Source organism: Capra hircus, chromosome 24 (assembly GCF_001704415.2).
Source record: "Capra hircus breed San Clemente chromosome 24, ASM170441v1, whole genome shotgun sequence".
NCBI lineage: Eukaryota > Metazoa > Chordata > Mammalia > Artiodactyla > Bovidae > Capra > Capra hircus.
Window position 1 is genome coordinate 46,609,133 of NC_030831.1, and position 23,753 is coordinate 46,632,885.

General features: G+C 48.1%; 1 protein-coding gene across 1 annotated transcript in view; it reads right to left on the reverse strand.

Annotated features, from left to right (window-relative positions):
* Positions 1-20,351, reverse strand: part of LOXHD1 (lipoxygenase homology domains 1) — a 198,479-nt gene extending 178,128 nt beyond the window's left edge. The window contains exons 1-4 of the mRNA XM_018039819.1: positions 20,222-20,351; positions 13,121-13,235; positions 6,024-6,104; positions 3,434-3,618 (exon numbers count right to left, since the gene is read on the reverse strand). Of these exons, the coding sequence (XP_017895308.1) occupies positions 3,434-3,618; positions 6,024-6,104; positions 13,121-13,235; positions 20,222-20,351 (511 nt within the window). The remainder of the gene's footprint in view (positions 1-3,433; positions 3,619-6,023; positions 6,105-13,120; positions 13,236-20,221) is intronic.

The following is a 23,753-nucleotide window of genomic DNA, read 5'->3' on the forward strand; positions in this document are numbered from 1 at the left end:
AAACCAATACAACATTGTAATGCAATTATTCTCCAATTAAAAATAAATTTAAAAATAATTTTTTAAAATGGACAAAAGGGGATGGAGAGAGGGAAACAAGGATGGGGGCATGGATTGTACATGAGAAATGTCCCCTTTCTTCTCTCCCCCTCTTTTATACCCTACATCCCATGTTTTTAAATATTTTTACCTGTCAAACTGTATGAATGAAGAAATAATTATCTTCCCCATTTTGATGATCAAAGACCTCCAAACACCAAATTAATATAATTCCAGGTGAAAATAGAAGAAACTCAACCTGTTGTTTGCCAGTTCAGTCCCTTGAATATTTGAGGATCATGTTTTTCATTCCCTTTCCCAGAATCTAGCCTGGAAATACTAAAAAACTCAATGCCCTCCAGCCCATATAAGGACAGAGGGCCTAGTCAAACAACCTAACTCAGAAACTTTAAAGAAACACTACTCTGGACCATTCTCATGGAAAGTTGAGGAATCACTGAGTTACATTCATTCTTTCTCAACGGTGATTTTCAGAAGCTCTTCGCCTAACAGCGGAGCACTGGATTTTCATGTGACCAGAGCAGAAGTTGGATCATAAGCTAAAAGGAGGAGAAAGGCCAAGAAACTTAAGAGAACAAAAAAAGAAAGACGGCAAGCTTGACAATTTGCTAAGGATTGATCCTGATAATGACGCTGGATCAAGAGTTAAAGTGCTTTAAGTCTATAGGAGAATTGGGGAAATTCACCTCAATCAAAAAGAAAGACCCAGGGACCATGAGGTAAACAATTTACACACATAAACACACACAATCCAAATGACCAATAAAACATATGAAAATATGCAACCCCACCGTTAATCGAAGAGAGAACATTGAAAAGCCCTTTTTCCTATCCAGTTGGGAAATTAATCAATACTTTCAGCTGTTGGCAAGGACAAGTGGAGTGGGTGCTCTTCACAGCTGATGTGACTGTACACTGATGGGTCCTTTTTAGAACACTTTGGGAATGCCCATCAAAATTCTTCACCATATGTACTCTATTTGACCTAGAAATTCCACTTAGGAAATGATCTTAGGGAAATAATAATTTATCTGTGGCAAGATTTAGATGTACTCTTTATAATAACAAAAAATCTAGAGGGGGAAGACAATATAAATATCCAACTACAAAGTATCCAATGAATAAATGGTGGTATGTATCTCCCTACACCAAAATGCTACACAGCCATTATAAGTAGGGATGTTGCTGCTGCTGCTGCTGCTAAGTTGCTTCAGTCGTCCCCGACTCTGTGTGACCCCAGAGATGGCAGCTCACCAGGCTCTGCCGTCCCTGGGATTCTCCAGGCAAGAACACTGGAGTGGGTTTCCATTTCCTTCTCCAATGCATGAAAGTGAAAAGTGAAAGTGAAGTCTCTCAGTCGTGTCCGACTCTTAGCAACCCCACAGACTGCAGCCTATCAGGCTCCTCCATCCTTGGGAGTTTCCAGGCAAGAGTGGGTTGCCATTGCCATTTCCATTGCCTTCTCCGAGTAGGGATGTTGAGTGATGTTTAATGACTTAGAAATAAACATGCTCTAAAACAGGGGATGTTGTACCAGCACATCCTCTCAAACTATATACACTTGCTTCCCCGGTGGCTCACAGGTTAAAGCATCTGCCTGGAATTCAGGAGATCTGGGTTTGATCCCTGGGTCGGGAAGATCCTCTGGAGAAGGAAATGGCAACCCACTCCAGTACTCTTGCCTGGAGAATCCAATAGAGGGAGGAGCCTGGTAGGCCTCGCAAAGAGTCTAGCGATTGTGGGAGGGGGGTTCATGTTTGGGAACGCATGTAAGAATTAAAGATTTTAAAATTTAAAAAATAAATAAATTAATTAAATTAAAAAATAAAAAATAAAAATAAAAAGACCAGAAATAAGTGCTCAAAAATGTCACCAGTGATATTTCTCCAGGTGATGGAATTATAGGTATTCTTTTTTTATTTAAATCTTTAATAAAAAAAAAAGAATCAATGAAGTTTCAAGTTATTATGATGAGGACTATGTGGGAATAGGGCAAATTTTCAAGGTTGGCTGGGAGCTGGAGATCATCATTAGAATAACAGATATGTTCACGTGCCGAGTTGAGTTGCCAGTGGCACTTGGAGGACATGCTGGAGGGAGGAGTGTGTTAGCCTTCTGCTGTTCTACTGAGTGACCGTGGGAAAGTCACTTCTCTTTCCTTGGCCACCAAGTTCCTTTCCCCTCTGTTGTCCCTTGACTCTGTGCAGGCAGGATATTATGATGATGGTACCCACATGTGTGGAGAAGGTAATGGCAACCCACTCCAGTACTCTTGCCTGGAAAATCCCATGGATGGAGGAGCCTGGTAGGCTGCGTCCATGGGGTTGCTAAGAGTCGAGCATGACTGAGCGACTTCACTTTCACTTTTCACTTTCATGCATTGGAGAAGGCAATGGCAATCCACTCCAGTGTTCTTGCCTGGAGAATCCCAGGGACAGGGGAGCCTGGTGGGCTGCCGTCTATGGGGTCGCACAGAGTCAGACACGACTGAAGCGACTTAGCAGCAGCAACCCACATGTGAGGCCTCCATTTTTGGAAATGAGACATATACATATCAATGATGGGGTGAGGGGGGGTCAGAGTTTTAAGAGACAAAGGGTGATAAAATAGGACAGAGAATACAGACGCGTTTTTACACGCTTTGTTTCCCTGCCTCCCATTGTTCCTGCAGAGCTAAAATGACTGAATTAACTCTTTGGGACAGAAATGCATTTGACATAAGTTGCTTCACTCCTCATAAAACCAGAAGGAGTTGGGGAACTCTGGAAGCAGCAGGCTGTGATCCAATCCATCATGCCCTGGCTGGAACTTACCTTCCTCAAGTGTCAGAAGGAAAACTATGGAATAGGAAGCCACGGAGAGTTCCTTTTGAACTCGGAGGGAACTTTCCATAGGTAGGAGCTGATCGTAGCTGAGTCGGTAAAGAATCTGCCTGCAATGCAGGAGATCTGGGTTTGATTCCTGGGTCGGGCAGATCCCCTAGAGGAGGAAATGGCAACCCGCTCCAGTAATCTTGCCTGGGAAGTCCCATGGACAGAGGAGCCTAGCGGACTATAGTCCATAGGGTTGCAAGTGACTTCTTAGCTACTAAACGAACCACCAAGACCAAGAAAACACACGGTATGCTCAGGGCTGTGCCTGTTCCTCCACCATGCCTTCAGGGCCTCCTGCATCTTCCACTTCTGTGAGCCCCCAGAACTTGCTCTTGAAAAGGTCACAAGGAAGTGCTGGGGCCTCACCTGTGCCCTAGACAACAAAAAGACCCTGGAGAGGTGGCAAGGAGCAATGGGGCCACCCAGAACAAGGCAGAAGCCTGGGCGAGCCCAGCTCAGGCAGGGAGGGATGGCAGGCAAGTCAGCCTCTGGACACTGACCTCTGGGCATGTCCATGGGGTTGAAGCTGGCCAGCAGGTCACGGCACCACTGGCGATCACCCTCCACTTTGCTCAGCCAGTTGTTGCAGTTGAAGTAGTAACGGAGGTGAGGCCGCTTCATGTCGGTCACAATCACATGGTCCAGGTACCAGCTGGCGTTCAAGCCTGTGTTGTCATGCTCGATCCTGGGCCAGAGGCAGACACCCACACCATCACTAGTAAGACAGAGACAACGCCCCTTCCATACCGAAATCCCCCCAATGTTTTCTCAAAACGGAGGTTCAACAGATCTGATTCTGTTATTTCTTTATCTCTGAGGCTTCAGTTTCCTCATCTGAAAAATGGGGATTCCTTGCAAGATGGATGTGCTTATTAATGAATCTCAATTGCTACATTGCCCATAAGGAAATATTGCCTTCCATGGAAAGTTGAGGATCACCAAGGCTTGCAGGAGGACTGTCTGGAGCTTTCCCTCTCACCGTGACTCCCAAAACACACTCAGCTACTCACTCCTACCACCCAGAGGAGCCGCATGGCCACATAGACTGGTGTTGCCCCATAGAAACATCACATGAGCTTCTTGTGCAAGCCAGATAGGTAATTTAGGCTTTTTAGTAGCCACTGAAAACAAAGGGGAGGTGAAGTTAATTTTAATAGTATATTTAATTTAATCCATTTATCATTTCAGTGGGTAACCATGCAAACATTTGTTAATGAGATATCTTGCATTCTTTATCTTGCGCTAGTTTTTCAAAGATCTGAAGTGTTTTTGCACCTGGTTTTGCATCTGGTTTGGGCTAGCCATGTTTTAAGTGATCAATACTACATGGGGCCAGGGGCTACTGTAGAGATCCAGAATGTTCAAAATCTGGCCCCTATCATCTTCTTCCACTTTCTGTAGTCCTCTCCATCCTTGGCAGTCTAGTTTTCCTCTTTGAGGCCCAGTTTCTACCCCAGAACTTGATCCTTGGGTGACCTCACTTTGCACCAAGCATTCCATTACAGTGAGGCCTTACATGTGCAGATCTTAACAGGACAACCACAGCTCAAGACAGCACACACCCCAACAGATGGTGTGTGTGTGTGTGTATGTGTGTGTGTGTGCACGCTGAGTCACTAAATTGTGTCTGACTCTGCAACCCCATGTACGGTAGCCTGCCAGGTTCCCCTGTCCATGGGACTCTCCAGGCAAGAATATTGGACTGGGTTGCCATGCCCTCCTCCAGGGGATCTACCCGACCCAGGGATCGAACCTGTGTCTCCCGTGTCTCCTACATTGGCAGGTGGGTTCTTTGCCACTAGTGCCACCTGGAAAGCCCCTAACACACGATATACACATAATGCATGCCTCTGTCTGGCATGGAGCCCAGCACACAGTAGGACTTCAGCTTAGGGGTTGCCTTTCCCACACACTGACACTCTCTTCCCAGCGTTCCCCCGTAAGAGCCCCTTTCCTGCTCGTAACCCCCTTCTCCTGACACAACCAGTGCCAGAGCCTATTATACATCCCTTATTTTCCCAGTAAAAAGAGTTCACAGCCCTATATTTCCCAGTGGGAAGAAGAAAAACAAGGAGTGATTAGAGGCAGCATTTCACTCTTGTCCAAGCCCTCTAGTCTGGGTACAGTCAGAGCATAGGTGCTCTTGACATGTTGACAGATGGGCATGAACTTGATTGGGGATGGGTAGCAGGTAGAGGTGGAAAAGGCAATGGCAACCCACTCCAGTACTCTTGCATGGAAAATCCCATGGACGGAGGAGCCTGGTGGGCTACAGTCCATGGGGTCTCGAAGAGTCAGACACGACTGAGCGACTTCACTTTCACTTTTCACTTTCCTGCATTGGAAAAGGTAATGGCAACCCACTCCAGTGTTCTTGCCTGGAGAATCCCAGGGACGGGGGAGCCTGGTGGGCTGCCATCTATGGGGTCACACAGAGTCAAACACAACTGAAGCTACTTAGCAACAGCAGCAGCACCAGTAGGTGGAGGGGGGCAAAAAGGGACAACTGAAGCTCTTGCTCAGCAACCAGGCTGGCAGACTTATCCCTCCCCACACAGTCACAAAAATTCCCCCAGAGAACAAAGTCAGGGGAGATCCCTGTCAAAAGGCTCCCTGCAATATGTCCTGGCATTGCTAACACTCACTGGGTGCTTACTGTGTGCCAGTTACTGTTCTAAACACTGACTCTTGAGTCCTCACTAACCCTAAAGGTGCCCTAGGAGTTGGGCACCATTATTATAGATGAGGAAACTGAAGCTTGGAGAGGAAATCTCCCTGAAGTTCCACAGATGGTAAATGGCAGGGCAGAAATTTGAACCAAGGCAATCTGGATGCAGAGTTTGCTAACCACTGTGCTAGGATTTCTCAGAGCTTATTTCCCCAAAGTGTGTGAAAAATTGTCTCAAGTTGTCATAACCCAAAGAAGTGAACCTCTAATGGGCAAGCTTACAGCACCATGACTCAGGGTGGGAGGGGAAGATGACTCAGATGACACCAGGAAAGCAGTCAACACCCAAGTGTCAATAATGAAAGAGTTCCTATTCTACTTGCCTTCATCTCACCCCGCCCTGTCAGAGGCCAAACTCTCACCTGACTTTGTAGATGAGGCCCACATTGTTGGTTCTTACTCGGAACACATCAACGTTGGCTTTCTCAAAGGCAGATTCACTCCTGCAATGGTGTGCACGGTTAACACAGATCAGCACTTGGCTCAGAGGCCCAGGAGGAGAGCCAAGGGCTGGCAAATCCTAATTCCTCCACCGTCCCACTCCAGGAAGTGCTACTGGCAGTCAATTCCATTCTAAGGTTCCTTTCTGACATGGTTTGGAGAGGTGGAAGGCAAGGATGGTTAGTAGTCATTCCTCGCTTTCACACCCAGGTTCTCATGGGATCTTTGCTGCGTGTCAGTAAGGCAAGGATGGTGAACAACATTAGCCCCATTTTACAAACAAGTAAATTGCTAGTTGGTAATAGAGCTGGGAACCTGGCTCTCCAAAGTCATGATCCAAACGTCTGTGGTTGCTCTGGGTTGGGAGAGTGGAGGAGGAAGGAAGGCGTGATAATGCCGTGGTGCTCTGGGATCTGCAGGCCTCCTGGCCTTTCTTCCCCACCTGCCTTGCTCTTGCTGAGAGAGTTTCAAAGGCAGCCCCAAGTGGATGCAAACCTTGGGTGGTGGTCCATGGTCCTGCCATTCCAACAAGAAAGGAAACACTCAACCCAAACCAGCAATCAGGGAAGTGGGGGCAGTGAGGGAATGCATGTTTGGCATTCCACAAATAGTGCAAACAGAAGCAAGTACACCTGAGATATTTCTCAATGAGGTGCCCAAACAAGTCCAGACTTGGGAGCATCCTAGCATCCATCAGCTTAGATACAGGAAGGCTGGAGAACAGAGTCCTCCAGGAGTGGAAGCCGGAATCTCACGTGGACATCTGCTCTGTCTTCTGTGTGGGCCAGGACCCCCTCTGCTTGAGTCCAGGCCTGCTCGCAGCTCTTCCTGCCCCATGGTGAAGGCCTTGCAGGACTGAGAGCTGTGGCCCTCCCTCAGTGTTCCCAGCCAGGGCTCTCGGCAGCAGCACACAGCCCACGGAAATGAAAAATAAAGAAGACATGCCTTTTTGTTGGCCATCACCTGTTTCAAGATAAAAATGGAGGTGAAGGGCCTTCTCCCCAAGGCAACAAGGCTCAGACTTTCTCAGTAACCAAAGGCTTTTAAGATTCTAGAGACATAGAAGCTGTGGTTCTGCACACAGACCCAGTCGGCAAACAGTCTGGTCTGGGGAGGAACCTCCTTACAGTGGGCATACTGTGAGAAACGGGGCCCAGGGCCCTCCTAAAGCAGCAAAGCTCACAAAATCAGGTGAAAATGTACACCGAGGTCACCTCGTCAGGGAGAAGAGCCCAAAGGGTGTACTGTGGGTGCAGGGCTGGAGGAGGAGAAAGGCAGGAACTTTTGGGTTGTGCTGGAGTGAAATGGTTCGCCCCCAGGCTGGCAGCTTGAACCTGTTAGAATCTCACCTCCAAGGGTGAATAGCAACACCACCCACATTCTGTGAACATTGATTCTGGGCATCAGGACTGTGTGAATGAAAAACAAGGAAATAAGAGGTATTTTCTGTTTCAGTATATGAGACAAGGAAATTGATTTTTGGAATAGACAGGAGTCTCTACATCATATAAATATCCCATGAAACAGCCACCCTGGGAAGCTATATGATGGAATATTAGGCAGCCATCAAAAATTCTATTGTGAAAAATATTTAATGAAACAGAAACAGGTTTATGAAATGGGCATAGAAGGAAGACCAGGTTAAAAATAGAATGTACAAACAGAATAACCAATACATAAGGAACACCAAGTTAATTTAAAAACATCCCCCCAAGTTAATTTAAAATCCTCCCCCTAGGGGGAGGATTTATCCAAAAACATTGGATGATAAGACTGTTATAAAGTGTTGGTTACTTATTCTCATCTGTATTTTTTTCAGTTTCCTGAAGGGAGCACGTCTTGTTTTCGCAACTATGGAAAAAGCACAGTCCCTATTTCAGCAGCCCCATTCCATCCAGCACACAGCTGCCCATGGTAAATTCTTTGGAATGAATTTCAAGATCGCTGAGTGTCATCTGCTAAGGGTACATGGAATTTGGGGAACAACCAGTGCTGTTAGTAGGGGAAGAGGAAGGCGATTTGGAAAGAAAGCAGCTGGCTTTCCGGGGTGCTTCTCACAGTGTTCCGGCTCCAGCAGCTGCATCCAGCGCAGAGAGCTCCGCGTCTTCAGAAAGGGCCTGTGCTTACAACCAGGTGGAAGGTGGGTTCGTACTTCCAGTGTGTTTGTACTTTTCCATGCTGCTTTACAGTCGCTCAAAAGACAAAATTTAAAAACCGAAATAGAAGAAGGGAAACAAGGAGAGAAAGATCTGCCGGGGTGGGCAGAGGGCGCACTCCTCGCTGTCTCTGGACCACACTGGAGCATCCAGGGCATGGCAGGATGTGAGGCATCACCCACAGTGTTTACAGAACGGAGACCAGCATCCTGGCAGACAAGAGCAAGGCCTTCTGGGGAAGTCCCTGGCTGTTCAGCAGCTGGGACTCTGCGTTCCACTGCAAAGGGGGCCTGGATTCAATCCCTGGTTAGGGAACTAAGATTTCGCAAGCCACACAGTGCAGCCAAGGAGAAAAAAAAAAGAGCAAGGCCTTCTGTATTGCCAGGGTCTCTGTTCAGAGGAGGGGAAACAGAGGACTGTAGAGACGGCCTACATGGACTCCCTCCTCTCAGGGAGGGGCCAGGACAATCCCAGATGAGCCCCAGCCCCAACCCACTCGGGGTCAGACTCCAAATCCCCTGCTTCCAGTAAGTCAGAAATCTGACTGAAGGTAGAGTGGCAACAGCAAAGGACAGAGGGTCCCTGGTCAAAGGAAACATCACAAACAATAGCGACCTCTTCACATTTCCTTGCGGGAGATGGCATGTTTTCCATGGCTGCTGGTCAATCCTCAAATAAAGCCCAACACAGCCCCCCACCTGCGCCTGCTATTCTGCAGGGAACCCACCCTTTCCAGGCGTGCACAGGGCATTTTAGCTAACTGCCGGGCAGGCTAAGATGCCAGGATTCTCCCACACTCTCGGGTGGTGAATTCTTAACCAGAGAACCGTGTTCCAGAAGATACATGAGATTTCCATCCTTTTGCCATATCCTGAACATGGGACCCGTGCTGGGGGGTGGTCCTGGGTCACAGAGAATGGGACTTCCTCTGGGATCCAGAGCTGCCGTCACTTTACTGGTGTGGAGGGCAGGGCAGAGGTCAGCTAGTAGGGGAATGGAAGTGAGCGTGTCACACTCTTGGCTGACTCAGAGAGGGTCTGATGTGTGCAGAGGAATTTAGACCCCAGATCATGAGGGTGAGAACAATTAGCACATTAACATTGGGCAGCAAGGTTCTTCTTGCCGCAGAAATTACTTTCTACTAGAGATGAAAAACTCCTGATAAGCCACAGGATAGTAGAAGGTAAGGCCTGGGGCAGAAGAGAAAAGCCGCAGGAAAGGGCAGAATTGAGGAGAGAGAGAAGAGGATGAGGGAGAAGCAGGCGAGGTGAGGGATGAGGCCAGAGGCTGCAGAGAAAGGGTTCAAGGAAAAATTCCAGGAAGGGTGGTGGCTTAATTTTAAAACTTGGGGGAGGATCTATCTAACATTCTGTTTTAAGTTGTTTATGTTGCCTCCATGTGAACTCCCGTGCCTCGAGCCATCAGCGAAGTCTGATGCACCCCAAGATGCCTTATGAAGTGAAGTGAAGTGAAAGTGGCTCAGTCATGTCCGACTCTTTGTAACCCCATGGACTATACAGTCCATGGAATTCTCCAGGCCAGAATACTGGAGTGGGTAGCCTTTCCCTTCTCCAGGGGATCTTCCTGACCCAGGAATTGAACCGGGGTCTCCTGCACTGCAGGCAGATTCTTAACCAGCTGAGCTATCAGGGAAGCCTTGCACTTTGTCTGTATGTGGGCATGTATATATGAGCGCACGTATGTGTGTGTGCTTGTGGGTGTAAAACAAGGAAAAAGAGCTCAGTTCCAGGTGACAAGTGGGTGTGGAGGTGGGTTTGGGGTGAGACAGTGTGGAGAGGAGAGAACAGCACTAGATACTGGGAGGAGAGAGTTTTGAGACCAGCAGCCATTCTGATCCAGACCCCAAGGATGGTGGAGGGTGAGGGCCGAGCCGAGCGGGACTTGGCTGCATCTAAACCTCTCAGAGCTTGTGACCTCTGCAGCCACCTGCATCTGGGTCACATGGCAACCTGGACTTCCTCAGAGAGCAATGCTCCCACCCGGACTTGAGCTCTCCATCTTGAATCAGTAGGGTTTCAGATGGTGAGGATTGTGTCTTTGCAATTTTCTTTGTAGACAGGTTTTCAGGTCTTACAAAGCAGCCAGGCTCTAGTCTCCTACTTCCCCTTTTATCCTACTCACTATGGTCAGATTCGTCCTTCTTGGCTGCAGAGTACGTCAAATCTCCACTAACTGACTTTCAAGCAAGGCCTTCTCCTGTCTAGTCCTCCCCTGCCTTTCCTAGCTCCTTCCTCTCTGCCCCTCCATGCAGCCCCCACTGGCCTGCAGTGCCCCTTGTGGCCTCCGTACTTCTGCAAGCTGTCCCCCGTCATCTAAAGTACCCTCTTTCTGATCCTTTCTTATCAGAGTCCTTTTCACCTCTCGAGGTCCAGATTACATGTCCTTCCCTGTAAAGTCCTAATCTAGCCACACTGATACCAAATCATTGAGGGAGCTCTCTTTGCAAAGAACTGTGATAAATGCTGGAGGTACAAGGCAGATCTCCCATCATCCTCTGGTTCCAGCTAGCATCCCTCTAGGCGTCACCTCTCTAGTCTCTCCAAGGACAAACAGCTCATGTTGCAAAATGTGCCTGTATATCAGAAACCACCCACTTCCATGAGCTCCTGAAGAACCCTCTGCCCCAGCCGGATTGGGGTCTTGGTCTAATCTCTGCCCCCCAATGCCCAGCCTGAGGCAGAACACAGACATAGGAGAGCCCCCCACCGGCAGACCCACAGAGCAGTGGGGGGACGTTGACTCCTGTGTGCAGGGCTACCCCAGAAAAGCTGGCTGCCTTCCTGCAGTTTCAGCACTGCCTGGTGCCCTGCCGGCTTGGTGCTGCCTGAGAACCTTTCCCATGATGCAGTCTGTCTTCCCCATTGAGAAGGAAGGCTGGAACTCAGATTCCCAGGGAAAGGGGACTCAGCAATGAACCTTCACACAGTGCTATAAAAGCTGACTCCAGGGTCCTTCCTGAGAGGGCATTTTGACAAAGGGAAAAGCTGAGAGGGGCGAGTCTAAGGATACAAAAGCATGAGAGGAGGAAAGATGGTGAGGAACCACCACAAAAGGGGGCTGATTCTCTTTGTTTAGAAAAAGACAGGCTGGGGACTCTAGAAGCCAAGCTAGCCCACTCCCCAAGGTCCAGCAGCTTCTCCCTAGAGGGCTGCGCTCCAGGAGGACACATGGCAAAAAGGATGGAATTTTCATGTATTCTCTTTACCGTGCCCACAGCACTGGAGCAAAGCGCTTCCACAAGCGAGCCACTCAGCAGGGTAAGCAGTACAAGGAGGCGGGTACCCTGTTCTGCGGAAATGGACAAATTAGGATGTTATGCCTGCCTCAACACAGTCGCATTTACACCCAGGTCAGCCTTCAGGGCGAACATGTTCTGCCGGAAGAGCAGAGTCTGCTTCCCTCCTCCCCCGACACCACGCAGGGGCACACAGGGTTACTACACACGGTAACACTAGAGTGGAATCATGGAGTTCCAGAGATGGCCGGGGCCATCTCCTTTCCCCTCTAGACCCCGGATTTCCCAAGAGCAGGTTGGAATAGATTTAGTAATTTTCACATCTTCCTTGGCTATAGAATCCTTGGAGCAAATAGAATCTGACTGAGAAACTCAGTAGATAAGACAACGTGTTCCCTGGTTGGTCTGCTAAGTACAGAGTCTATGGGTCTCCTGGCCCATGGACCCCACCCTTCTATCTCTTCTCCCACAACATCTGAAGGTGTGGAGCCACGAAGCCCAGAGATCACACCCTGGAGCCCCAGGAGAACTATGAGGGGAGACTCCTGCACACCCTCCAGGGCCATGGGGTCATGTACTCAAGGGAACATCTGCATCAGGACCCTGGGGTTTGAGGACCAGCTTTACCATCAAAAGCTCCATGATCCAGAGCTGCTCACCTCTCTCCTCTAGACCCCAGATTTCCCAAGAGCAGGTTGGAATAGATTTAGTGATTTTCACATCTTCTTTGGCTATAGAATCCTTGGAGCAAATAGAATCTGACTGAGAAACTCAGTAGACAAGACAAGTATAAGTCAAGCTGCTCCAAAGAAAGGGAGGATAGGGTATTGGGAGCCCCAAACCAGCTCACCAATACCCTGCTCCACTTAGCACAGGGTGAAAACCAGTTGCCGAGGTAAGGCCCTGGCCAACTCTGGAATTCCATGATTCCACTCTAGCGTTACCGTGTGTAGAAACCCTGTGTGCCCCTGCGTGGTGTCGGGGGAGGAGGGAAGCAGCCTCTGCTCTCAGTGGGCCACAGTGACATGGAGGACACAGGCACACTCACACACACACACACACACATTTATACAAACACACGCACTGACTTGAGTGTGCGTTAGTGGGCAAGTAGGTTTGGTGTGATATTGGTCCTGAGTGAGACATAGGTGCAGAGCATTTAAGATCATGCATGATCTACGTGCATGACCTTCTCTTCTCTTCCAAAAAGTCCTATGAATTTGGTAAAAGGTGATCATCACTTCCGGATGATATATGAGGAAGTCAAGGCTTTGGGTGCAAAGATATTTGGCCAATGTTTTATGGCAACTAAATGGTAAAGCTGGGCCTACACCTTGTTTCTTGCTTGAGTATTTATTCTCCCACATCAAATGACAGCTGATATGAATACTTGGAATCCTGAGATCCAAAGTAAGCATGACTATACACATAAAAATCAACTGAGAAGCTTCACTGGTTGAGACCTGGCTGGCACGTGGCCTGTCATTAGCAAGGCCCACACCACTTCATATACCTGTGAACACATGTGTCTTCCCTCATGGGCTCCAGGACTGTATCAACCCTCAGTTCCAGCCCAGGACCCCACCAAGTCTGAGTCAGTACTCACTTGCTGGTGAGATGGAGCTTGGGAGAGAGCCCATTCTCTCCAAAAATGGTGATGAAGACATTGGCGTCTGTTCCTGCACCACGAACGTCCCCTGTGGCTGTGACCACCTCGTACACTGGAGGAGGAAAGGAGAAGTTGGAGGCAGGCTCAGAAGAGAACCTTGAATCCTACGTGGGCTCGGAGAAGCCCTGGCTCCCTCTAAATCCACCAGGGATACCCAGCACAGAGGACTCTTGGAACACTTGCTGCAACCCCCAAGACTCTAAGCCAGGATGAGACCCACATCAAGTCCTGCCGTGAGACCACAGTCTCCCACTTAATGCTGCTTGCTCATTTTACAGGTGAGGAACCTGCAGGCAAAGGGACAAGCTCAGGTCACACACTGCTGCTGCTGCTGCTGCAGCTGCTAAGTCACTTCACTCGTGTTCGACTCTGTGCAACTCCATAGATGGCAGCCCACCAGGCTCCCCTGTCCCTGGGATTCTCCAGGCAAGAACACTGGAGTGGGTTGCCATTTCCTTCTCCAATGCAGGAAAGTGAAAAGTGAAAGTGAAGTCACTCAGTCGTGTCCGACTCTTTGCGACCCCATGGACTGCAGCCCACCAGGCTCCTCCATCCATGGGAGTTTCCAGGCAAGAGCCCTGGAGTGGGGTGCCATTGCCTCCTCTGCAGGTCACACAATGATAACGCCAGAGCCCAGCCCCAGGCTCCCAAAGCCCATCTGTGATCTTTCTAGGACAGTACATGGATGCCCTCCTAGCCAAGATCTTCTTCAGAGCCTGCCCCTGGTTCTTACCTTCCTCTTTACCCTCTACACAAGTCTGCCTCACAGTCCTCACTTCCTGTGGCATTGCCTGGGCATTGCCATGGAGATCTCAGGATAACACATCCTAGGGATGGGGGAAGCAGAATTGCCACTGAGTCCCTTTAGGCAGAGGCACTGATGTCTCCTCTCCTTGTGCCCTTGAAGCTTGTTCTCTTTGCTGTTGATGTGGTTCCTTTTGATGCCCCTGGTTCTGATGAAAGTCGCCGTGAGGAGGAGAAAGGAAGCAGTCCATTTGTGTGACTCCCTGTCTCTTCTGATAACCAAGGCCTTCACTCTTCACAGTCTACACCACAGGGATTTCTGATCTGCAAACGGCTCCTGGACCCCTCCCCGGGATAACGCCAGGACCCGAAGTGCTGCGCGTATGGTTTGCACTTATGCAAGGAGGTTTTCAAACTGAGTCAATAGGAAAATGAGGAGCACAGTGGAAATTCTAGAAACACACCACATGAGAGAAGACATAAAGGCCTCTAGCTGCCTGGTTTAGAGAAAGGGGCACAGCCCAAAATAAATAAATAAACAAATAAAATTTTTTAAAACAAAAAATTAAGCCATCATAAAGATGAAAAAGGCAAGCCATAGACTAGAGGATATTTGGAATTCACACACAGGCATACCACCATAATACCTTGTTTTTATCATAATTTGCTTTGTTGTGCTTTACAGATATTTTGTTTGTTACAAATGGAAGGTTTGTGGAAACCCTGTGTCAAGCAAGTCTGCTGGCACCATTTTTCCAACAGCATTTGCTCACTCTTGTCTCTGTGTCACATTTTGGTAATTCTCAAAATATTTCAAACGTTTTTCATTATTATTATATTTGTTATGATAATCTATGATCAGCAATCTCTGATGTTATTATTGCAAAAAGATTATGACTTGCCAAAGACTCAGATGATGGCTAGCAATTTTTTTAGCAAAAGATATTTCTAAACTAAGGTATTGCACTTTTTATAGATGGGAAACATAACTTATAGGCACTGGGAAACCAAAAACTTGGTGTGACTTGTTTTATTGTGATATTTGCTTCATTGCTGGGCTCTAAAATCAAATCCACAATCTCTCTGAAGTCTACCTGTAGCCAACAAAGAATAGAAGTTCAGGAAATGTAAAGAATTACACAAATTAATAAGAAAAAGAAAGACCACAAGGTTGTTCTAATGGGCAACAATTTGTTTTAAAAGTAAACATACACTTACCATAAGACCCAGAAATTCAACTTTTAGATATTTACCCAAGAGAAATAAGAACATGGCTATACAAAGACCTGCACACAAACGTTCACAGCAACTATCTGCATAATAAGCCTACTCTAGAAACAATCGAAATGCATCCAGAATTGAATGGATTTTTTAAGATGTGATATATCTCGGCAGAGGAATCCTACTCTGTGATGGTGATAAAAAGGAGTGAACAACTGACTTATGCAATGCCCATGGGTCTCAAGCACATACCACTGAGTGAAAGAAATCAGACAAAAGTTACCACACAATAAGTAATGCCAGTTATGTGAACTCTAATCTGTTCTAACAGAAAGCAGATCTCGGTTGTCTAGGGTTGACGTCAGGGGGAATTGCCCTGGAAGGGTCACGTGGAACTTTGGCAGAATAATTTAAATACCCTGTGTATGAATGTTGCAAGAGGTTACAGGGATGAATACATTTGTCAATATGCATCAAACAGCACACATAAGGTAGATTGGTTTTATTGTTAATTACGTCTCAATAAAGTTGAAAAATGGACAAAATACTTAAATAAGCATGTCATAAATGAGGAAACCAAATGGAAAAAGACTCAACATCATTATTCATAAGGGAAATGCAAATTAAAATACAATGAGACACTACTATATATGCACCAGAATGCCTACAATTAAAAGGATGGACAAATACTCAGTAATTTCAAGAATGTGGAGCCATTGGCACTCTCATACATTACTGGTGGTGCTGGTGGTTTAGTCACTAAGTCGTGTCCAACTCTTGCGACCCCATGGACTGGAGCCCGCCAGGCTCCTCTGTCCATGGGACTTTCCAGGCAAGAATACTGGAGTGGGCTGCCATTTCAGCACATCTTCCTGACCCAGGAATCAAAACTGGGTCTTCTGCATTGCAGGCAGTCTCCTGCATTGCAAGCGATCTCCTGCATTGCAAGCGATTCTTTACCGCTAGGCCACCAGGGAAGCCCCATACATTGCTGCTAAGTGTAAATTGGTACAAGCCCTGGTAACTAAACATAAGCCCACTTTATGACTCAGTGATTCTACTTCCAGTTATAAATCCAAGAGAAATGAGTGCATGTGTTCATCTGAAGATATGTACAAGATCTGTAGCATCTTTATCCATAATAACTAAAATGACGCCAAAGTCCATCAACAATAGAATGGTTAAACAAAGGGTGATATATCTATTAAATGCAATAATACACAAATAATAAAAATGAACAAGCTATGTAAAAGTCACAACATAGGTAAATCTCTTGGATATAATGTTGAGTGAAAGAGAAGCTAGACACACAAAAATGTGCTATATAATTCAACTTATATGAAGTTCAAGAGCAAAAAACAAAAGTATAGTGATAAAATTAGGAGGGCTATTACCTCTGAGAAGGAGAGTGAAGGAACTTTCTGGAGGTTAGAAATGTTCTATGTCCTGTTCTCAATGGTGGTTACACAAGCATGCACATTTGTAAAAATTCAACATGCTGTACTTTTATGAGTTTTGTGCTATATATATACAGTATATATATAATATTCTATGTGTGTTTGTGCATGCTCAGCCATGTCCAACTCTTTGTGACCCTAGGGACTATAGCTTCCCAGACTCCTCAGTCTATGGGATTTTCCAGGCAAAGAATACTGGAGTGGGTTGCCATTTCCTTCTCTAGGGAATCTTCCAGACTTAAGGATTGAACCCATGTCTCCTGAGGCTCCTGCATTGGCAAACAGATTCTTTACCATTGACACTGAGCCATCTGGGAAGCCCATATGTATGTGTGTGTTTCCTCAATTTAAAAATTTTAATTTAAAAGTTTTTCAAACAGCTGAAGAACTGTCTTAGAGAGGACAAATATCTCATGGAAAACACAAAATTCTGTTTGGTCCAGAGGGTCCCAAACAGTAAAATCCCCTGAGCAGCACGAAGAAGAACTGTCAGCAGCAACAAGGCTTCTCCTAGCAGAGAGCATGACAAATGGAAGGTGCTCAATAAGTAATCACACAGATGAAAGAATGGAAAGACAATTAATGAATGAAACAATCAATGAAATGGATGTGGACTGTGAAATAAATTGACCAATAAGTAATCTCAATTCTGCCATCACTGCCTCTATGATTTCAAACAAATCTCTTACTGAGCTTCATTTTCCTCATCGCTGAAGTAGAGATTTCTTCTCTGAAGGATGATTATAAGGATTGAACCAAATAAAACAGTCTTCAACTTTCATCGTCATTGACCCAGCCTATTTCCATTTCTGGGAATTTATCTTACAGATGCTCCCTCGGTTGGATGAAAGATATGCATTCCGTAAGTGATAAAGTGTTACCATCATCCCATCACCATCATCAGCACCATCATCATCTCTGTTGTTGTCATCAATGACATCAGCATCGTCTTCAACGTGACTGTCATCATTTTCATTAACAACATCCCCAAGAAGGCTGCCTTGGGAAATTGTATTCCCACAGACACTGGGCAGCCCCTGTCTGAGACACAGGAGAGAAAAAGGGCCCCAGGGCTGGAAGCTTGGGCAAGACAGCCTCTGAGGTCTCTTTGAAACCCAGATTCTGGAGGAGTCACTCTCTTGTCCTCATGGGCCCTATGTATGTCAGGAGGTGGACCAATGCACCAGGCTCAGCCTGTACCCTCAGAGCCTCAAGAGAGCTGCTCACCTTCCTCTGGCTGTTGGTGAACTCCAGTGTAGCCTGGAGGCGACCCGAGGAACAGAGAAGGAAACCTAGGCCTTTCTCCTTATTCTTCTTCCCCATCACGCTCAGCAAGATTCTCCAAGTAACCGAAGAACCCAGTGCTCAAAGGGCGTAGGTGACACACTGTTCTAAAGCTGAGAGGATAACCGCGACAGTGCAGGCAAAGCTCACAATGTGACTACAGTCAGCACCATCCACATTCATCACCCCATCCTGTGGCTGACTGCAGAGTCAGTGGGTCCATGCCTCTTAGGAATGTCACGGGGCACTCACCTCGGCTTGCTCTTCTCCAGCTATGTTTAGCACAGTCAAGATGGGGCAGTACAAGGGCAAGGACCAGCCAAACCAGCAAGATTCAAATCCTAACTCTGCTACTTAATAGATTTGTGACCTTAGGCACTTTATTTAGCTTCCTTGTGCCTCACTTGATGCATCTGAAAAAGAAGATTTTGAGAATCCAACCCGCATCTTTGTTTTTTTTTTTTTCTCTTTTTTTTTTTTTTTTATTTTATGTTTATTTATTTATTTTTTTTTTCTTACATGCGTTGTTGTGAAGATGAAGCCAATCCACATAAGTAAAGTGCTCAGTGTGGTGCCTGATGCTTTAAATCCATGATTCTATTGAATAGCATCCTGACCGGAAGTGGGGACTTGTCTTGGGAACAGTTGAAGCTCTTGTCTTTCCTGCCAGTGACCTTGCTGAAATCACTTCAGTTCTCGGAGCCTCTGTCCTTAGCCTGAGACCAATCACACCTGCCTGGACTGTACTCGGGGATCTCGAGGATTAAAAGTGAGAACAGAAGTGGAAATGCTTTGAGAAGGATAAAGAGAAGAGGGAAGCTGTGAGTCACACTGAGGCAGGCAGAGCCCATGAACAGAAGTGGACATTGTGGCAGCTATGAAAGCTTCTCGAATGTTCTCACCAGCAGTCGTGCTGGCCAGGGTGAATCACCCCAAAGCTGAGAGTACTTATCAAGAGTGCTGTCCTAACACCTAGCCTCAATGCCCCTCCCCGCCACTGGACCGCACGTCCTGAGAAAAGGCGGCAATACTTCACTCATTCTAGGCCCCTTGTCCCTCCCCACAACCCCCACCTCCACTCCAGGAGATGCCTGGGACATGGAGCTGGGAAAGGGGCCCCAGGAGAACCACAGCCTTCACGGCGCCACGGCGATGACCTCCTTCTCTGAGCTTGGGACTGTGCTGGGAATAGGGTGAGAAGACAGGACAAAGAAAGGAGGGCCCCACCCACACAGAGGTCAGGTTTGGCTGGGGAACAAGCCCTACAGATGGGGTATAATCAAGGAACTCCCAACGGATGGGGATTAAGGAGGAGCAGAAGCCCACGGTGGGCACAGAATATGCATTCAGTACTTCTTTGGTGAATGAATGGGTGAATCTGGTGCTTACAGGGGGTAGTGAGCCAGTTTAGAGGGAGCACTGAGAATTTAATGTCTTCAGAGATCAGGTAGGCAGCACTGATGCGTGAAACCCAGGTGGCAAAATGGTAAAAAAAAAAAAAAAAAAAAATCTGCTTGCCAATGAGGAGATATAACAGATGTGGGTTCAATCCCTGTGTCGGGAATATCTCCTGGAGAAGGAAATGGAACCCACTCTAACATTCTTGCCTAGAATATTCCATGGACAGAGGAGCCTGGCAAGCTACAGACCATTGGGTTGTAAAAAGTCAGACAACACCTGAGCAAACACACACACGAGTGATAAATCCACTGCCTAATAGGCATTCACAGTCAAACATTTTTTTTAATTGTAAAAGCAAAGCTAAAAAAAAAAAAAAAAAAAAAAAAAAACCACCAAAGCAAACAAAAGCCCCCTTTAAGCCAAAACTGGCTCCTGGGTCCCTAGTTCACCCCTTCTCTGGTTTACTTGACGTGAAGGTAGAGTATTTCCAAGCAGCTGCCATGTGCCCCAGAGGAAAGGAAGACTAAAAGGCCAGGGCCCTGGGTCCAAAGAGCCAACTGCCCTCCCCGAGTGGACCACAGCATCGCCTTGCAAAGCCCCAGGACTCCCTCTCCGTCGGCCACAGCGGGCAGCAGCCCTGAGCCCCTGCTGAGCACGTGATGAGCACCCAGGTCTCTTCCCACAGGTCCTTCACATGCAGGCTGCCCCGCAGAGAGTGGGCTGGAGGTATGGGAGCTGGAGAGGGTGGGCACTTCTGTTCTAGTCTGTTCTGTGCCACTGCGATTCTGTGGCCCTCAGTACAGTGGGGCCCTCGTGCATCCCCAAAGGGATGCAGTACAGACCCAACAGGATAGTCCGCAGGAAAGGGGTCGAGTCGGAGCGAGGGATGGGTCGGATGGGCCCCCCTCCCCACAGCCAGGACCCGGCAGACCTTTGGCCTTGTAGTAATCGTGCTCCAGCTCCTCCTCGTCATCCCCTGAGGCGTAGTTCAGCAGCTCCTGCTCATACAGGGCTAGGAAGTCAATGTCTTTCTTTCTCCTCTTTTTCTTCTGGGGCATCATTGTGCCGGCTGCCCCTTCCTGGCCCTCGCTGGCTCAGCGTGCCCACTCCCTGGCCCCTCCCAGGACCCCCTCTCCTTGTGCTCCTGCACACACGTTCGGGTGGGCCAAAGCCCACGCGTGTCCAGAGCCCTTCCGCTCCTTTCTCCCCGCTGGCCCCTAAACAGGACCTCAGGGCTTTACCCCAGCTCTTCCTGCCCCTGGCCCCTGTCTCTGGCTCCTTCTCCCCCGTCACCTCCTTTGCACCTGCCGTGGGCTCTCCTTGGGCCTCATGACTTATTCACCGGGACTGAGGACAGGCTGTCCTCCTTACCCCTCCCCTCCCGCCCACCCTCCTCTCTTCTTTTCATGGAGAATCAGGTGACATGAGCCCTTGGCATCTGTTTCCTACCTGGCCTCACAGCAGGGCCCCCCCCACCCCAGGGACATGTGGGGCCTCCCCCCTAAAGACACCCCAGTCTTGCAGCATCAAGGGCCATGATAAGATGCCCCCAGGACCTGGGGCCTTCCTGAGGCATGCAGGGCCCCAAATCAGCTGGGCCCCCTGACTCAGAGGACTCAGTTTCTCTCTATTATTTATGACCTCTGCTCATCTTACAAGGCAGGCAAAGTTCTAACTGGGTCCTTCTCAACCTCTCCATTTTCATCGCCTTGAGAAGAGGCCATTCAGCCAGGAGAGACCTGGTGCTCTGATGAACACTCAGACCACCCACAAGGTGCTTCCTGAGTCCTGAGTTCCTACAGCTGAAGCCAAGGATGCTGGGGAAGCCCACAGAGTCCTAGGTGACCTCCACAGCACCCTGACAGGCTGGCAAAGTTGACCAGCATCTGTTCTAACAAGAGCTTTCCATTTGCTTGTATCACTCTCTGCACCTTGCAGTGAAATAGTAGAAACCCTGAACGCCCACCCAGATGCCTGCCCCTCTCAGCCCTCACCTTCCCTGCAGCCCCATGTGGGGTTCTGAGTCACAGCAAGAGGACCAGAGGCCCCTCCCTATCCCTGGTCAGCAAGAAAGTTTCCCTTAGGGCCACTAGATCCCTCTTCTTTGCTGATTTTATTAAGATTTTATTAAGATTTCTTACAGCCTGAATTGTAAAATGTCTATGTAAATCCTGAAATGCTGGAAGTTTTCAGTCCACTTGGAACTTTCATCCCTCTCTCTGGCTGTGTGAGGTCATCAGATAAAACTAAGGTCATAAGACAAAACTGGTCTGCCTACCACCTCCTGGCTGTGCAGCTCGGACAAGCCAGTTTCCCCATCTGTAAAAGGGGGAGCATGATTCACTAAAATCTATCGAACACTTGGAGAAAGTGCTCAGTCAGCAGAAGCCTCTGGAACATAGTAGAAGCTTAATAAACATTCATGACTCAGGAATCCTCTCTTATTTTGCATGGCAGGAATGGGGGGGGGAGGGGGGGTTCAGTGATGCTTCATTATCATCTCAGATTGTCCCAGAAGCTCTCCTTCAGGTCCCATATGCAAGGACAAACCCCAGTGTCCTTCCTCTGTGGGTCCCAGCCCATAGTAACACATCAGAGACACTAATGAACAGATGAAACAGCCAGTTTCCTGAAGACTGTCCTGCAAGGCCCTGTCTACTTGATGCCCCTCCCCTGCCTCTCCCAGCCTTGAGCTCTCTGGGGGCAGGGACCATGCCCCATTGCTCACTGTATGCCCCTTGCTCACTGCTAGGCTCCCAGTACCTATAAGATGTCTGGCACACTACTGGCTTTGGGACCCGCTTGCTCAGTGAATGAATGGATGCTCAGTGGATGGATGAACAAATGACAGGCAGATCTACAAAGCAGCTACAAGGAAAACAGAATAGGCTGAAAAGAAAACACACTTTACACGGCATGTTTGTAAAGTGAGTGTTCCAGAACCAATACCGTTCTGAGAGCAAGTTGGGCCTGGAGAAGAGGACATTTTGAGGGTCTACAAATGTGAGTGACTGTCTAGACTAAGGCTGAAAGGGCAGTCTTAGGACTGCGGGTGATTAAAGGCGGGTTTCAACTCAATCCAGAAAGAAGGATGGGACGCTGAGTGCTGCCTAGGGTGAGCACGTCACAGAGATGTGAGGGCAGCTGGCATTGCTTGTCTACCGACAGCAGGGGGCACTCCAGGAGCCTCTGGGGGTTTGGGCTGGCAGACTCTCAGTCCAGTAGCCGCAACATTCTGTGACATGGAGTGGCAGGCACCTGGGGATGGTGGAGGAGCCAAGACAGGCCACCCAGGTAGGATTAACAGGCTTCCAGCCCAAGGGTGCTCAGCCCCCACGGCACACTAGAGTCACCTGGAGAATTTGTAAAGGCTGCTGCCTGGTTGTCCCAGAGACCCTGATTTACTCAGTCTGGGGCAGAGCCTGGGCAGTCGAGTCCTCAAAGCTCCCGGGTGATGCAGGACATCCAACAGCAGCCAGCATGCACATCCCTAACCAGACCCTGGGGCGGCTTTGTGTTTTGGAGCCACCCCAGTGGCTCAAGGGGACTTTCCAGCTGGTCCAGTGGTTAAGATTCTGGGCCTCCAATACAAAGGATACAGGTTCGATTCCTGGTCAGGGAACTAAGATCCCAGTGCTGATAAATGAATAAATGTCTGTTTCCCTGGTGGCTCAGCTGGTAATGAATCTGCCTGCAATGCAGGAGACCTGAGTTCAATCCCTGGGTCAGGAAGATCCCCTGGAGGAGGGCATGGCTACCCTCTCCAGTATTCTTGCCTGGAGAATCCCTGTGGACAGAGGTGCCTGCTGGGCTTCAGCCAGGTGGGGTTCCAAAGAGTCAGACACGACTCATCAACTACGCAAGCACACACAAGTGGCTCAAGTGGTAAAGAATCCGCCTGCCCAGCAAGAGACACAGGCTCGATCCCTGGGTGGGGAAGATGCCCTGGAGAAGGAAATAGCAACCCATTCCAGTATTATTGCCTGGAAAATCCCATGGACAGAGGAGCCTGGCAGGCTACAATCCACGGGGTTGCGGAAGAGTCAGACACAACTTAGAGACTGAACAAGTCCTTACCACAGGAAGGCATCTCTGGCCCTAAACATTATCACTCAGGAAAGATCAACTTTTCTTCCACCTTCTGAACTTTCCTTCCATGTTCTGCTGGGGGACGGCCCTAGAGTCACGCCAAAGTCTGAATGAGAAAGAGGAGTGGAGTTTAAGTGTGGGTGACGCACGCCCCCTGCTGGCACTGTGTGGTTTGACCTCTGTTGTTAATTTCATATTGTGTTCTTCAGGAGGTCTTTGGGACCTTAAAGATTACAGGGAAATTACTAGGGAAATATCATTTTGCACGAGGATCTATTCAGAGAAAAAAATTAAACCGTGTTCATTTTGCATAAGGGACCATTCAAGAAAAAAATAAATTTTTATTGGAATTTTTTTCAAAGAACTGAAATCAA